Raw genomic sequence first — 16,392 nt, forward strand, 5'->3', positions numbered from 1 at the left:
TATGTGCTGGCACTTTTCTTGGTTGCCATGGCTCCTCAATTTCAAGCACTGAAGACAAATCAAAAGAGAAAACCCAGCACTGCTGATGATGCTGTAGACATTGAAGAGACAGACATGGGAAAGCTTCCCAGGACTTTGGTTGCTCACATCTCAGTCCAAGCAGCAACAGTTGTGGTGTGTTTGTAGCCTCTGGGTCTGGAGGGCACGACACTGTTTCCCACAATTCCCCCAGTGCCTGTCATAGCTGCCCCCCATGCCCCATCTGATGCAAACCACCACAGCCTTGGCCTTTTACTCATCATTACTTACTACTCAGTCTGACTGATGGGTCAGTAATGATTGTCACATCAGATTAATGCCAGTGACCACAGGCAGTTTCTGCGAGACCTGTGCTGTCAGGGAAATTTGGCCCACAAAGGATATTACCAATGGGTAGATGTCAGGAGATGGGTCAGGTTTCCCAGGTGGAAAGCCTCTGAGGCGAGTTATCGGGGCTTATGCAGAGTAACCTGTCAGCATGTCAGTGTTATGCTTAGCCCCTTTGAGGGTCTTGTAATGAGAGTATGGATTACACCTGATAATGAGGGATGATTAGGAGAAAGCAATATGCACATACGGATAGTGAAATGCCTGTTTGTGGTAGTTTTGTTGGCATTTTGCATCTCTTTATTGTTGTTTGGTGGCACTTTGTGTTCATTTTGTGCCTCTTTATTGTTGCTTGATTGACTATCCAACAACAAACCATAACATTCATTCTTTTGTGTGTACGGATAAGTCTGTGGTGCTTTGGGATATCAAGCGTACATTAAGTCTGTTCAAACTGGAGCATTTCATTTGTCAAGAGCCAACATTGGTCCAACATGTGCAGCACACTAAAACAGCTGAAAATGCAGATCTCTGTGCTTCTTTTTATAAACTATGGTGTGTTTTCTTTAGAAAATTAAAGCATAATTTCAATCAATTTGAACAGTGGTGGGGAGTCCTGGAAAGGGCACCACTTACCGACTCCATAGTTCTCCAGAGAGACTTCAATGCTCATGCGGGCAACCACAGAGAAACCTGACGGGGGGTGATTGGGGGGAACGGTCTGACCGATCTGAACCCGAATGGTGTTTCATTATTGGACTTCTGTGCTAGTCACAGTTTGGCCATAACAAACACCATGTTCGAGCATAAGGTGGCTCGTAAGTGTATCTAGTACCAGAACACATTAGGCCGGAGATCAATGATCGACTTTGTAGTTGTATCGGCTGATCTGCGGCCTTATGTCTTGGACACTCAGGTGAAGAAAGGAGCAGAGCTGTCAACTGATCACCTCCCGGTGGTGAGTTGGATCAGATGGCGGGGGAGTCACCTGGAAAGACCTGGCAAGCCCAAACGTGTAGTGAGGGTGAACTGGGAATGTCTGGCGGAGGGCCCGGTCCAGGAAATGTTCAAATCGCACCTCCGGAAGAACTTCTCACACATCCCGTGGGAGGTTGGTGACGTGGAATCCGACAGGACCAAGGGGGGGATATCGTTGGGCTGTGGAAAGAGCACTTTGAGGAACTCCTAAACTCCACCAGCTTGCCCCTGGAGAGGAGGCAGGATCTAAAGAGTTGGGGGGTTCACATTCATAGCCCTGGTGGAGTTCTCTGAGGTAGTCAAAAAGCTCATAGGTGGCAAGGTGAAATGAGGTTCCTCCGTAGGGTGGCTGGGCTCAGCCTTAGAGATGGTAGAGAGGGTAAGGAGCTCGGACATCAGGAGGGAACTCAGAGTAGAGCCACTACTCCTTCATGTCGAAAGGAGTCAGCAGAGGTGGTTTTGATCAGGATGCCTCCTGGGTGCCTTCCACTGGAGGTTTCCTGGGCACACCCAACTGACATGAGACCCCGGGGAAGACCCAGAACATGCTGGTGGGATTATATCTCCCAGCTGGCCTGGGAACGCCGCGGGATCCCCGAGGATGAGCTGGAAAATGTTGCAGGGGAGAGGGAAATCTGAGCCAGTTAGCTTTGCCTGCTGCCTCCGTGACCCGATCCCGGATAAGCAGAAGAAAATGGATGGATCCATGGAATTTGAACCAATTACAGAAAATAACCCCAAAATCCAAAACTTGTTTTGATCCCTTCTTGTTGGCAAAATCCCCAGTGGCCTTTTTGGATGTCAGGTTAGTAAGACTGTCCATTAAACAAGCCCCATGTGAGAGCATGAGACTTTTACTGGAGACCCTTTTAATTGGGCAGTAAGAGCCTTAATGAAACCAAAACATTAAGAAAACATGACCTTTCACAGGAATGATGCAGCCCACCATCAAGTTTTACACTTTTAGCTGAAATTTCACTAGCACATCAATTATTTTCTCAAGTTTAAGTCATGCTGCCAAAAGCAAACCCCTCTGGTCACAACCAAGGATGCTGAATTATACATGACAGGTAATGATATTGACTGTGTCAGCTTTGAGCCCGTCTGTGCCTCTGACATCCACGGGCATAATGTTATCAGTCAGTCAGAAGAAGGCAAATGTCTGTTCTTTAGATGTAGATTATGGCTGAAGGCAGACAGGTGGAAACTGTCCCTCTTCTGAAGCCAGGACGGAGATCATTGTTCATCTTGTTTCTTGTCAGGGAATGGAGGACTTGCCAATGTGGGCTAAATAAAATGACATGATTGGGCACTGAGCAGAAGGTGGACAACAAACGGGTGATGACATTGTGGCAATAAAATGTAATTGAGGAGCAGAAGAGGAAGTTAAAATTACAGATGAACAACAGAAAGTGTTCCTCCTTTTACTAGATTTATTTCAAAAGCACAATATCATCATACATGCATATATCAGCCTTAGAGTTAAAAAAAAAAAAAAAAGTTTAAACACAGACAAATGTGGACAAACAAAAGTTAAATACCTAATTGCTAAGTCATAGCCATTGCAGGAAAAAGTCTCAAGGTTGTGTATCACTGTTTCTTTGCTTCTCTTTACTGTCAGCTGCTATAAGCAGTTTCCACTGCAAGCCATTTTTAGAAATAACTAAATAAGAATTACAGAACGGTTCACGACCTGATCATCATTCTTCACTGTTGGACTCCAGCAGAGCTGACCTGATCACATTGTGATGAGACCACTGGACAATTAAAAAGCTGGAAGATTTACCGGTACCTAAGATTCACCTTTGGTTCCGTTACGACATTTCAAACCTGCAGTATGTCATTTACAAGGTCACAGTTTGTTGGGATTTTTTTCGGCTCCTGTGGCCTCCGTTCAAGGGCTGCAGATGAAAACGAACTCCCAGCTGTAGCTTGTGCAACAAATCTATTGTGCATAAACATCATAAAATAAATATGTGTATTTATAATAGTTTGACCTTAATATCATTGTTCAATCCCTACTCCTGCTTCTCAGTTTTGAAGGATCCAGTGTGTTTGTCAGGCAAATGAATATGATGTCCACTCTGCATGTGAATTTAGCTTCTGTTCTTTTCTTTTTTTATTTAACTCCTCTATTTTATTCTCTACTACTCCATTACACAGTCTGTGTTTATTTCAATCAGTGTTAAGTCATTTTATCCGAGGTGAACTGAGTAGCTGCGGGTAAAATGGGTCAAAGACGTGCAAAGTTACAATATATACATCGTGATTCATATTTTCCTACGGTTTATTTATCCAATTTATTTTCTATACAACATTCTCACACCACAAAGCACCTAATGTTAGCTTCTGAAACAGTCAGGGCCAAAGTGGCTGGTTTAATTCCAGCTTTATTGAGAATTGTTATTCCACAAACTCTAGTATCAACAGGTAAATAATTACTGATTACTCCACATTAATCTGCTTTAATAAGAATAAAATAAAACCTTCCTATTGTTTTTGGCTTCACTCTTTCACACCGACAGTTTGCTTCGGCACTTATTCAGAGGTGCTCAGTGTGAATTAACATACATGTTCCTTTATTGAGACAAGTTCTGTGACATCATACTTAATTTGAACATTGCTGCTGCTGTGGGTTTGACCTTTCAAAGGAAGTTTGACTCTCCTCTCTGTTGTCGTTACCCCTTTATGTCAACAGATGACAATACATCCCTGAAGACGTTACAGACTCCTCAGGTTCCCTTTTAGTTTTTGCTGCTTAAGTGATGTTGAATGTTTAACCTCCAAGAAGAAAGAACTGTAATAAATAGAAGGAGTAGAGGAATAGTGAAACCATGTGCGAGCACGACATCATCACCTCAAATCCTCTGGGAGCATTTTCGTGATTATTTCAAATGAGTTTCAGACTAATTGCCAATATGCCTGACCGGTGACCTGAAAACCAAAGCTTTGTGGGCTTTTGTATCTATAAGATTCTTAGACTCCACTAACATTCCTTATTCGATTTTCTTTTTTTTTATATATTCAAGAGACACAAGTCTATGTGCATGTCAGATGCTGACCTTGAGTAGTTGGTGAAGCGTCTTTTCATGATAGTTATCTTCTTAGTCATGACTTTTAGAATCTAAAATAAATATGTGTAGTTGTGAAGTTTGACAATTAGCAAAAGTGATGATTCATAAACACTTGTTAGTAATTTCCAAAAAGAAAACAGAACAGAGAATCTGTCTGAAGCCAAGTTTGTTTTAATCAAACAATGACAGTTATTAGTTTTGTCTCAGATATTTTAAACACGGGCATCAATTGTGATTTATTATGTTCAGATCAAAGTCACAACCCTTATTGAAAAAAGAATTTCCTTGAAAGGAGCTGTTGTATTGCACAAAAAGGTGTCGCAGTCAGTGAAAATGTAGGAGTTTTTTCCAACATAGTTTAGAGACATAATCTGAAAATGATATAGTATCAGCAAAGTAGAGTTCATGGTACGATATCTTTGAGCCTGGTAAACATTTTATTTGATACTAAACTGCACAAATAGATATCTATACATACTCCCCAGTGACTTTAGTGGGCTAGATAGTTATAAACATTTAGGAAATAGTCAACCAGATTTGTCAGTTTGAGTTAATTTTGTCCATTACATCATCTTAATTGCATTACTTGTGTAATATCAACATCTAATCTATTGATTATTGTTGAATTATTTCATCACATCCTGAAGTCCAGCTCCACTTGAGGTGTACAGATGCAAACCACCAGAGGGCGACAAAACAATATTCCCTTGTATCAATCGAGAAACTGTAAAAGATTGACAGATTCAGTAAGCCAATGACTTTCTGCATTAGTGTATCGCTTATCCAATGAGAGTGTTGGAGGGCGTTACCCATCTGTCTCTTCGGCGCCGTTTGTTCGGCTAATTTCGTCTTGATTAGACACCTGCAACGACTGGAGCGCATTTGGTCATTAAATGTGAGTTTTCATGCCCTGAATTTAAGAGACAACACTGTATGTTTGTTACACCTTCGAAATACTGTGCTGAGTATTTTTATTTTTATTTTTTTTGGGGGGGGGGGAAGTATTTCTGTTATAGTTAATTATCGCGGTATTCGGTGTCAGGTGTTCAGTTTCCCCACGACACGTGTTTAGGTTAGCTAGCTGGCAGCCGTGAAGTATTAATTTATTGTTCATTAAGAGCTAAATTCGTAGTTTAGTTAAACGGGTGGATAATGAACATGGATGAGATTTATGTTCGATTTGTTAAATTAAGGTACCGTTATTTTTTTTAAACAAATTAAAGTTAGTCACCTTGTAATAAAGTTTGCCATATGGCTTCAACACTTTTATTATTATTATTATTATTATTATTATTATTGGCAATGTTTCCTCTTGTTCGCCACCTTTTTATAAATGTCGGTTCTAACTATAAATCTTTGTAGAGGAATAACAAACAAGGTATTTTTTGATCAAATTGTCACGAATAAATACATTTAGTGACATTTAATCCAATTATAACTGCGCACTCAGTCGGTGAACGGAATAATAAAACCCTCGTGATGAACTGGTCTCGAATATTTAAAAAAAGAAAAAGTTTTATTTGTGTGCATTTCGTTAGGAAAGCCTGTCTACCTTTAGTCACGTGTTAGTCTGGCAGATTTGCGCAACGCATTTTGGCGCCATATTGTTATTGTCGCACGTGATGCAGACAGCTCCTCCTACGGAGAATATAATGGTATGGTGATATATGGTATTTCACAACTATTATTATTATTAGTTACATTGTTAGTTTAAAGTGTAAAGAGTCTCCCTTTTGAAAACGAATCAAATGCATCAAGATAAAGCAGGATTATACTGTTGTAGTTGGTTGAGGTTTTCTGAGCTATTTGCCATCCAGATGCATTTAATGATTATTGTCATTATGGACTCATTAGCTGATTATTTTCTGCCGTTAATGCATTGAATATTTGATTTGTCAAAAAAATCAGAAAATAGTGCACTAAACTAGTTGCCAGTTTACTGGACGTGACAGCGCCGCCAGACTTCACCTCAAACTCACTCACTCACACACACACACGCCAACCTGTAGTTCACTTTTTGTTTTATCAACAGATAATATAAAAAAAATTGGACGAATGGATCCAAGCGAGCTTCCTGACTGCAGCGATGGCGCGGGCGCTCGTTGGCTGGGACGCGGAAGAGTACTTCAGCCTGAAGCGTTAGCTGTAGGACGTAGTAGAGGGCTGCTGCTCTCTACAGAAGGACCTGGTTTTGGACGAGCCAGAGGTTTCCCCACTCCTGGCGATAACCAACAAGGACAGGGAGGAACTCTACCATTTACTGAACTTGTGATTGGACGATCTCGAGGGCTACTGGTCCAGCCTCAAACAGCTCAAGGAGCTGGTCGAGCCAGGGGGCTGCTATTTCCTGCAGCTGAGCCAAAGGTAGGGGTGGCAAGAGGTCCAACCCTGCCTCAACTGGAGCCACAGCATGGACGTGCACTTCCAATCAAAATGGCGATGCCAGTCGAGACAGGAGACACGCCTGCTTCGGCAACAGAAGAGGTGTGAACCAGAAATGTGGCTCTATGCGTGTACCATCTGCATATTTTTTTTTATTTTCTTTGAATAATAGCCTTGCATTAGGAGGGAGTAAAGGTTTTGTCTTTTTACAGGTCGTTATGTCAACCCATGGTCAAGGGTCCACATTGGTCTCGATGTTTAGAGGCATGGGCATCGAGCCATCAAATACGTCATGGGGAAGAGGAGCAGCGGCACTGGGTCTGTATTTAAAACTCATTCTGAGAAGTTAAGAAAGTAAAAGCAAACATTATTTATTATTTGTTGCTCCCGTGTATTGTGATGAAACAATTCCTTCAGTACAAAATAGCCAAAGCGACCATGAGAACCAAACTCTAAAGCTCTTTGAAGCCGCTGACCCCACCGAGGGGAGAAATTGTTGGATTGACCCTTCCAACCCAAGCACATAGAAATGTAAAATAAATGCTGTTACAGAACACACCACTTTTTCAAGCCACCAAATAAGACGCCTCCTGTGTCTTTTGTGAAACATGACAAGGTCAACCTTTTGTTTTTTTTCCTGGTGGATGTGTCCTTCACCTTTCTGTCATAGAAAAGTCTCTGGTTTTATTCATTCGCTCTGGTGAATCATCAGGTGGCACTTAAGCTTTTCACTGGCTTCAAAGCTTTGTTTGCTAGCAACCAAAGAGAAATTACAAATTGTAGTCTCTCATTACTATTCTCAATAAAGCTATCATATTTTCTTAGTTTGTCTGATTTGGGCTTTGTGTCACTTGACAATGGAAGCTGTTGGTTTATGAAACATCCAATTGTTTATCATAATTAGCCTCTTATGCCAGTGTTGTGTTGATTGATTGATTGATAGCAGTTTTCAACATTTCAGAATTTCCATCTGCACAAGCCAGAGTGGTGCATTTATTATATTACACTGTACACAGAAGCGTTGTGTAAATGTATAAATGGCAGGTTTAGATGGATTTTGCAAACCTCAGTGGGCCAGCACATGTTGACTCATCTTGATAGGCTGTTAATACAGGTTTAGTTTGTGTATGAGCGTGGGCACCATCAGGATTGATTTTGATCATTTGGTTGCAGGGAGGGGAGCCGCTGGAGACATCGGAGAGATGAAACTGGAAGATGCCCCAGAAGATGTCCTCAGCAGCTCGGAGAGCGTCGGGCAGTATGGAGACATGATGGGCAGAGGCAGCAGGTGAGCAGCAGAGGAGTGACAAGATCAGTGTTGTGACTAACAGGATTTCTCAGATGTTCTTACTGTAATTTATGAACACGCTCAGTAATAACAACACAACATTCAAAGTACAACGTCCATAATGACTATTAGCTTGAATAAGTTAAATCAATGTCTTTTCTTTCTTTCTTTTTTTTTTTTTTACAAAGGTTTGAACAAAAGTTTAACTTTCTAACCTCTAGGTAAGATTTATTTTAGGATTGTTTAGTTAGGAGGGAGTGAAAGACACGTCGGCCATGTTTCTGTCATCCCTCTACTGTCCACCTGGTAGAACACGTATGATTCAGTTTTAATCATGTTGCTGTCTGCACCAGCTGCATGATGGCGTGTTTTACATGGACTGAAAGTGGGCACTGTTTTAGGTTCCAGTTAGTCATCTTCAGAGTTACACAAACGGTGCATGCATTGCATTTTGGGTAATGAGAAACTGCTTTCAGTTGGTAGCTTTCCGAGGTAAGATGTGATTGTAATTGTAATGGTTCAGTTTATTGTAGACACTTTTTTTCAGTGTGGAAGCAGCGTTTGATGTAAGTGTACAGCTATTAAGATGTGCACAGGTATCACCAGAGTTTCCTACAGTAACGATTATTTTAATTTCATTGTAGATTCCTGGTTGGTCAAAAAATATCTTCAATGTCTTCAACAGCATATCTCCTGTACAAATACTTTGCAATAAAGGAATATTTCATTGTTATAATGAAAAACATATGAAGATGATGCTCACCATTGTAGATAAATAACAGTAAGTGAATGATTGCAACCATCATCAGCATTGAAAAACTGAAATGCGACGCTGGCTTCTGTTGCATTTGACCTGTTTCAGTTTCCATGGGCAAGCTCTGTCGCCTCCGATGGTGGGGCTCGGAAGAGGAGTCCCTTTACTTCCTTCTTTTCCTCCAGGTCAAGTCCAGTCCGTCGCTCCAACACTTGAGCTGCAAACAGCCCAATACTCTCAACCTTCCCAAGCAGGTAAAATGTTTCTTTCAGCGAGGTTAAAGAAAAGACTGTAGATTCATGAATGCCAGGAAAACGGTTTCCCTTGAAACTTTTTTTTTTTTTTTTTTTTTCATAAAACCACTTGTATGAAATTTAGGCTCTGATATGTCTAACTGAATGAAAACACTGTAAATGAACTGTGCCCTTCACTCAAGATGCCCTTGAGCTTTCAACTGTTGCACCAGCAAAGAAGGAGCTGATAATGGAGCCAGTCCGGTGAGTGTGCTTTTCTGCTTTGCATTTACCTCTTTAGAGTCTTGACAGATCAAGATGAGATGCCAGTAGGTGTCTGTCATACATTACTTTAGTGGTGTTCAGGCACTACTCGCTCTTGTTCATCCTTTTTGGAGGCCGTTTGTCTTTTTGAGCATGAAGGCACTCGGTGATGGAGAATTCTACGACTGTCTGCTTAGAATTGGAAATCAGTAGCTTAATATGCACATTAACTCCCTGCTCTTACCAAAGACTGGGGGTGTTACTGTAAACCAAGGAAAAATGTTACATTCTCAATATATTGTGAGCATTTGAGATGACATTTTATAGATTTATAATGATATATTGCAGACTGGCTGTTTTCCTCCAGCTCAGCACGTGCTGTATGAGCATGTTGGATATTAACCGGCCTCTGACCGTGGCCTCTGTGGTGGGATCAAGTGTAACATATCATAGATTTAACATTGGAATAGTCAGAGCATATCAAGGCTATAGAGCACTTTGCTGTGTCAGGGACACAATTCACTTAAACTGTAAACAAATGACATACAACTCTTGCTGTAAGTTAATTGACTGTTTGTGCTTGTGTGTTCTCCTCTGCTCAGTGAGCCACCTAATAAGACGGGAACACAAGGAGTTCCTGTAGCTATTGGGTCGAACTACATCCAAGTTAGATGCAAGAATGAAGTTGTGTATCAATACCATGTTACATTCACGTGAGTATCATGTACCATTCACTGTGTCCTCGATTCAGCGGCCCTTCAAGAAATGATAATCATGGAAATATAATAAAAACAGAATGCCGTGGGCTGTTTTAGACACCTTTTTAAGTGATTTTATTCTAGTGTTGATAGGGTTTTTAATAGTTGTGAACCAAAAATTGACCACTCTTTATCTAATCTCATAGCAATCATATTTTGGATTAATATTGTCAGTCAATAGTAGGGGTGTAATGCTACACACAACTCACCGTTTGAAGTGAACCTCTGTTTTGAAATCACGGTTTGTTGAGTTTTCACTAAGAAAGAGAAAACAAAAATCGATTTAATCTATTTTCAAAAATTTTAAATATTGAATAGTGCCTAACTGGGCACAGTTTAGGCACTCAAATGCTGCACACTGTCCAAAAGGAAATGCTCTGTTATTTAAGAAATGTCCATCAAGACAATTGCATCATCTGATTATTGCAGCCTTTCTCTTTTAATCAACACTGAGGGCACAGCCATCTTGTTAGAAAAACTTAATTGGAATTGACACCGTAGAAAAGTGACTGGAGGCTTGACTGTTAGATTCAGTTTTAAGCCCTTCATGCTGCCCGGCCGATTGATCCGTATACTGTGAGCGGAGAGGTTGCAGGAAGGCTGATTAAAACTGAGCAGGCAGTGTGAGTCAACACGAGCATGTTGAAGAAAACTGGCACAGTATCAGCCCAGCTTTCAAGGATAACCTTTGGTAGCATGCAATAGCTGATGTTAAACCACTGTGTGGAACTCACTTTCTGGATTTCCAAGTATATAGACATAAATAGTGTTTGGCTCACAGGGCGTACCAAACAGGGGAAATATCATACCACGCATTGGCTACTGAACAGTTCACATGCCGTTACACCTCTAATCAACAGTAGTAATGTACTGCTTGTATTCTTAAAATTATGTCTTTCAAATATTCTTTTCTAGTCCAAATGTGGACTCGATGGCAATGCGCTTCAGCATGATGAAAGATCACCGCTCAGCCACAGGGGAAGTGGTGGCTTTTGATGGCTCCATACTGTACCTGCCTGGTAAGATGAATGAGGTACGTATCACAGTAATTACTCTTGTCACTCATTGACTATGGTGGGCTGAGGACAGATGTTGGGACTGTTCTGTTATTACTTTTTACTTCTCAATGTCATTTTCAGTCGTTTGTCCACTCTTTTGCATCCATGAATTCTCTCAGTTACTCTTTCATCTTTCAGTCAATTAGAAATTATTTATGTAGATGGCTGACTTCCTACAGGGATCTTAAATTTACTGTAAAGAACTCAAATCCAGATTCATTTTACCGATACAATGTAAAATCTGTTAAAAGTTCTGAAGTTCTCTGCATGCCCTTTTTAATATAATATTTTGGTGACATGCAGGTGGTTCTTCTCAAGAGTGTGAGACGGACCGATAATGAGGAAATACAAATCAAAATCCAGTTGACGAAGATTTTGCCACCCAACTCAGATTATTGCATTCCGTTCTACAACGTGGTGCTCAGAAGGTATTTCTTTAAAACTGTAAATGTAGTCAAGTACAAACACTGCTTTTTTTTGTAAGTTATGAGGGTTTTGTTCTCTTTATAGCTGCAATGTCAGTGAGTTGCCTTTTTAAAATATGATTTCTCCCGTATTTGTTTCACCGAAAGTCAGACTGCCTCAGAAAATTGAAAGAGTACTGCCACTACTTTCTTTGTATCATTCAAGCACTTAAATGAAACAACCTAAACATTGCATCGTATGTTACTATTGGATGGTTAAGTGACGGGACACGACCTGGTGTTCTTGTTTTTCAAGGGTGATGAAAATCATTGGACTGAAGCCAGTGGGCCGAAATCATTACGATCCAGAAAGCGCAGTCATTCTTGGAAAACATGGGTTAGTAGGGAGTTGAATTTTAACATCAGAGGGCACATGCCAGCTTTAAATAGGAAGGCAACACAAGGCCATTCATTATCCCTTTTGTCTGTTTTTGTAGGCTTCAAGTGTGGCCGGGCTATTCAACCTGTATTAAGCGCACAGATGGAGGTCTGCACATGAATGTGGATGTGACTCACAAAGTCTTACGGAACGACTCCGTGCTGGATGTCATGTGAGTTTATACATTACCATACAAACAGCTGCTTGTTCAGATGCATTTAAGTTGGCAGGTAAAGCATTTGGTTTTGTAGATGGCTTACAAGCTCATATCTAGCAAATCTGGCTATTTTTTTCATTCATGTAATTGTTGAATTACACTTTCTTTGGGGCCTGATATTTTACACTGTGTTTTATTTACAGTTTTGATTTTCAAAAGAAGTTATTTTCATGCTTTTAAGTACCAAAAATCATATCAATACAGTGTTACATCTCTCTTCAGCCTCTCTGGAGGTCGACCAAAAACAGGAGGTTTTTGTGTGTGTGTCTTTAACATGTATTGATATCAATGACCCTTTCCTCTTATTGGCTGACTCTTTTCGAAATGTTGTACAGCTGAGTTTTATAGCTTGCTAGCTCCCTGACTGAATGACTTTTCTGTTTTCTTCGAGAAACTAGGTTTTGACAGTGGGCCATGCTCAAGGTAGACATATCACATGAGCGTTTCTTTGTGACATCACAAAAAAATCCCAAATGGCTGAATACAGTTCATTTCACTGTGCACTGAGCATTTGGACCCTCAAAAGTACTTTTACAGACCTGCTTTATAATTCAAAAAGCAATGGAAATCTAAATTTGTACAATGTACAGATGTCACTACCTGAGGGAAGAAATCTATTTTTTTCCCTTTTATAGCCTGTTATCGTTATATCTTAACGACCTAACCGTGCTCTATAAATTCTATTCAGCTTTCTGTTGATACTTGAAATCACCGTGAAAAGTCTGGAGACATTAGCCTCAGTTTTGAGTAAATCCGTTGACTGGGGGAATGCTATTGGAAGCTGTAGTACATCCACGGGTGCATTTTTAATTCCGTTTTTTCTGTTAGCCTTCCGTATGGGTACTCAGACATGCTCATACAAGTTTAAACATTGACTGTAACATGACCAAGCCACACAGAGCTATATAAATGTCATGTTTGCATCGATATATATTCATACATACTTAAATACCAGGTTTCACAATGTTATGTTCATTTTTTGTGTGTCCTCTGAGACAGAACTGACAATACCTTTGAGGGTTAAAATCTTTCCCTCTGGGGATGAGGTTGAGTTATGAAGTGAATTGGAGGGCAGCCACTCGTCAAATGCAACATAGATTATTTATAACCATGTCCTAGCTTTCCCTGGTATATTTAAACTGAAAATGCTAAAAGAAGGCACAGGGCCGTTATGTTTTAATGGGAAAGGGGAAAACTGCTTGTATCCTGCTGTCTGCCAGGAACGTGCTGTACCAACACAGCAGGGAGAACTTCCAAGATGAGTGCAGCAAAGAGCTCATCGGCAGCATCGTCATCACCCGCTACAACAACCGCACCTACCGCGTCGATGGCATTGAGTGGAAAAAGTCACCCAAAGACACCTTCACTTTGATGGACGGCACAAAAATCTCCTTTGTGGACTACTACAGGTGAGACTACTCCATCTAACAGGTGTTTAGGTTTAGTTCTGCATTCAAATCTTGGCAGTTCATCATTTAATGTAGATCGGCAATAAAAGGCTGTGAGAGGGTTTTTATTCATACATTTAGTTACTTAAATACTTATTTATTTTCATTGAATTGCCTTCACATTTTAACAGCAAGAACTACGGGATTACAATCAAAGAGATGGACCAACCTTTACTCATGCATCGGCCGAAGGAGAGGTCCAAGCAAGGAGGGAAGGTGAAACCCCTCTTCAGCATCACAATACACAATAATAAAATGCTCAAGATACACTGCCAGGTTTTTAATAATATAGTCAAGCTCTGTACAGTCCACCACTCAGCTGACATGCATGAATTCTTGCCTCAGATTACCACCTTGTGGCGACAGAAAGTCCTGCAATCTGGATAGTTTGTGTGCACTAAACACAAAACATAAAAATAATTGCTTTACAACAACTGAATGAGGTTTGTGTTTTCAAACTTTCACATATTTTCCAACGTGAGAGGCTCTCACTTGAATAACCTACTCATGTTTCATTAGTACATTAGAAGAAGAGAAGATGAAAGACAAAATGATACTGAAAAAATGTTGTGGGCTGTAAACACTTGTCTGTGCAGATGATTTTATAATAATTTATTTTTTGCAGCAAATCATTACTGGAGAGATCCTTTTAGTGCCAGAGCTTTCCTTCATGACGGGAATCCCTGACAAAATGAGGAAGGACTTCAGGGCTATGAAGGTAAGTTTGACATGGCAGCACAACGTCCTTCCTCTCGGATTCTTTTAACTTCAAACTTTTGAAGCAACACCGACATTAAGCCGCTGTAAAGACTGGATGGTCTTACAATATGGAAAACAGTATGTTCTTTGGTTTCTGCTAGTTACTTTTATTTTATTTTAATACCATATTGTTAAAAATATTGTACAAACGTTTGACTTGAGAGCATGAAAGGCAGATTTGTAAATATAGTTGGTATTCATTGTAATAGCTTCACACCAGAGAGAGAGAAACTCTGAAAATTTGACCCGGTGACTGACAACTCGAAGGAGAATCAACAGCAGAATGGACCGCTGAATTTTACTCGTCAGAAAGACTAAGATTTATGATCATAATCATCACATGGCATTTTCCAAGAGGACAAATTATTGATAAAAGAATTAGTGGAAAGCCTGACTGTATATTTAATGAGAATATCTTTTTATACATTATAGGACTTGACCATGCACATTAATGTGAGCGGTGAGCAGCACACCCACTCAATAAAGCAGCTTCTGAAGAACATCAGCACCAATCCTGAGAGTCTGAAGGAGCTCAACCGATGGGGGCTGGAGATCGACTCAGAAATCCTGCTGGTGAGAAAACATGTCACTTCAGAGAAACGCCTTCTGCTTTTCTTGCAGTGCAAGACAGTGATAAGTGGTATGATGAAAGCAATATTTTTCAAATATCCCAATCCTTCCTCTCAGTCTGACAATACACAATATGCAATTCTTTTTGAAGTGACTGTAAGTCATGTTCCTTTTGAAAGCAGTGGTTAACCATCATTGTCAGGGACCCGGAGCCTATTCTAGTTATTAAACAAGGGACTTAGTGGAAGTAGTCTGGTCCCGAGGAACAGGATAGAAAAATATTGGCTTTATTTGTGGAATATTTAAATGTTGCTTCAGTCTTTGAAGGGTTCACAATGGAAGATCAGGTAGGTTGGAGGGCAGAATGTAGTGTTGATGTCTGGTTTTGCTTCTTGCTTCTCTTTTCTTTGTACATATTAAGTATTTTCTCTTGTGCAGTTGAAAGGGAGAACTCTTCCCCTTGAAACCATCTGTCTGCAGTCTTCAACCTTTGTCACCGGTGCCGATTTATCCTGGTCCAGGGAGATTGTGAGGGATGCTTCAATCAGCTCGGTGAGTTGTGATGAATATAATTTAGGTGTAAAGCAACTGTGCAGTTGAGAAAGCTTGGGAACATCAATGGCTCTTGGCACATTGACATCTGTCCTGGGTTATCGGATCATAGGAGGTCAGTTGACTGTTAGTTTTGGATGTTGTTTTTTCTCTCCCCAAGCAGTTGTTTCACCTGAAGATCTCTGCCTGCTCTTCTTTTATTTATTTATTTAAATAAAAAAATAGCTCCTGTGTGATTCTGCAGGAGATTTACCTGCAAACTCCCAAATATAAAGCAGCTGTTTTTCTTGGTTTCTTCATTAACTCACCCATCTTCCTCTTAGATCCCCTTGAACATCTGGGCTGTCTTCTACCCTCGCCGCTGTGCAGATCAGGTTGAAGAGCTGGTTTCCACATTTAACAAGGTAGCCGGGCCTATTGGGGTGCGGCTGGAACGACCCCTTCGTGTGGAGCTAAGGGATGATCGGACTGAGACTTACGTCAAGAGCATCCACTCACAGCTCACCAGTGAGGTATGACATGAAATGGAAATTTTTATTATTAGTGCAACAAGTGTCAATAAAGCTTGTCCCCCAAGTGTTTCTGCCCGCTTGTTAAATGCCAGCCAACTGAATTTTTACTGAACAAAGCACTTATGAGCAAAGTAGTTATATATTTATATAATGATGATTTCATGTGTATTATCATTCTTCATTCTCAAACAACAACTTTTCGTGACTAAACAGTGTTTTCTGTGCATTGGCTGGCATTTAAAAACATTTAAAACTTCTCTATTTTTACCTCTGCAACAGTCATTGCTGCAGAAACAAGACCTCAAAATTACTGACTGGTTGCCTGAGCAACTGCTA

At 40.4% G+C, this 16,392-nt stretch overlaps 1 protein-coding gene across 1 annotated transcript in view; it reads left to right on the forward strand.

Annotated features, from left to right (window-relative positions):
* The window catches only part of piwil2 (piwi-like RNA-mediated gene silencing 2), a 42,303-nt gene that overhangs the window by 18,317 nt on the left and 7,594 nt on the right, over window positions 1-16,392 (forward strand). The window contains exons 2-17 of the mRNA XM_069706617.1: window positions 6,451-6,902; window positions 7,013-7,118; window positions 7,974-8,088; window positions 8,951-9,096; window positions 9,279-9,339; window positions 9,942-10,052; window positions 11,013-11,130; window positions 11,459-11,583; window positions 11,876-11,956; window positions 12,057-12,170; window positions 13,436-13,624; window positions 13,795-13,879; window positions 14,289-14,381; window positions 14,855-14,995; window positions 15,431-15,544; window positions 15,868-16,056. Of these exons, the coding sequence (XP_069562718.1) occupies window positions 6,474-6,902; window positions 7,013-7,118; window positions 7,974-8,088; window positions 8,951-9,096; window positions 9,279-9,339; window positions 9,942-10,052; window positions 11,013-11,130; window positions 11,459-11,583; window positions 11,876-11,956; window positions 12,057-12,170; window positions 13,436-13,624; window positions 13,795-13,879; window positions 14,289-14,381; window positions 14,855-14,995; window positions 15,431-15,544; window positions 15,868-16,056 (2,217 nt within the window). The 5' untranslated portion in view covers window positions 6,451-6,473. The remainder of the gene's footprint in view (window positions 1-6,450; window positions 6,903-7,012; window positions 7,119-7,973; window positions 8,089-8,950; window positions 9,097-9,278; window positions 9,340-9,941; window positions 10,053-11,012; window positions 11,131-11,458; window positions 11,584-11,875; window positions 11,957-12,056; window positions 12,171-13,435; window positions 13,625-13,794; window positions 13,880-14,288; window positions 14,382-14,854; window positions 14,996-15,430; window positions 15,545-15,867; window positions 16,057-16,392) is intronic.

Source organism: Brachyistius frenatus, unplaced genomic scaffold (assembly GCF_029030835.1).
Source record: "Brachyistius frenatus isolate BFR_SWC_R1_liver_20210118 unplaced genomic scaffold, ASM2903083v1 Contig_64, whole genome shotgun sequence".
Lineage (NCBI taxonomy): Eukaryota > Metazoa > Chordata > Actinopteri > Embiotocidae > Brachyistius > Brachyistius frenatus.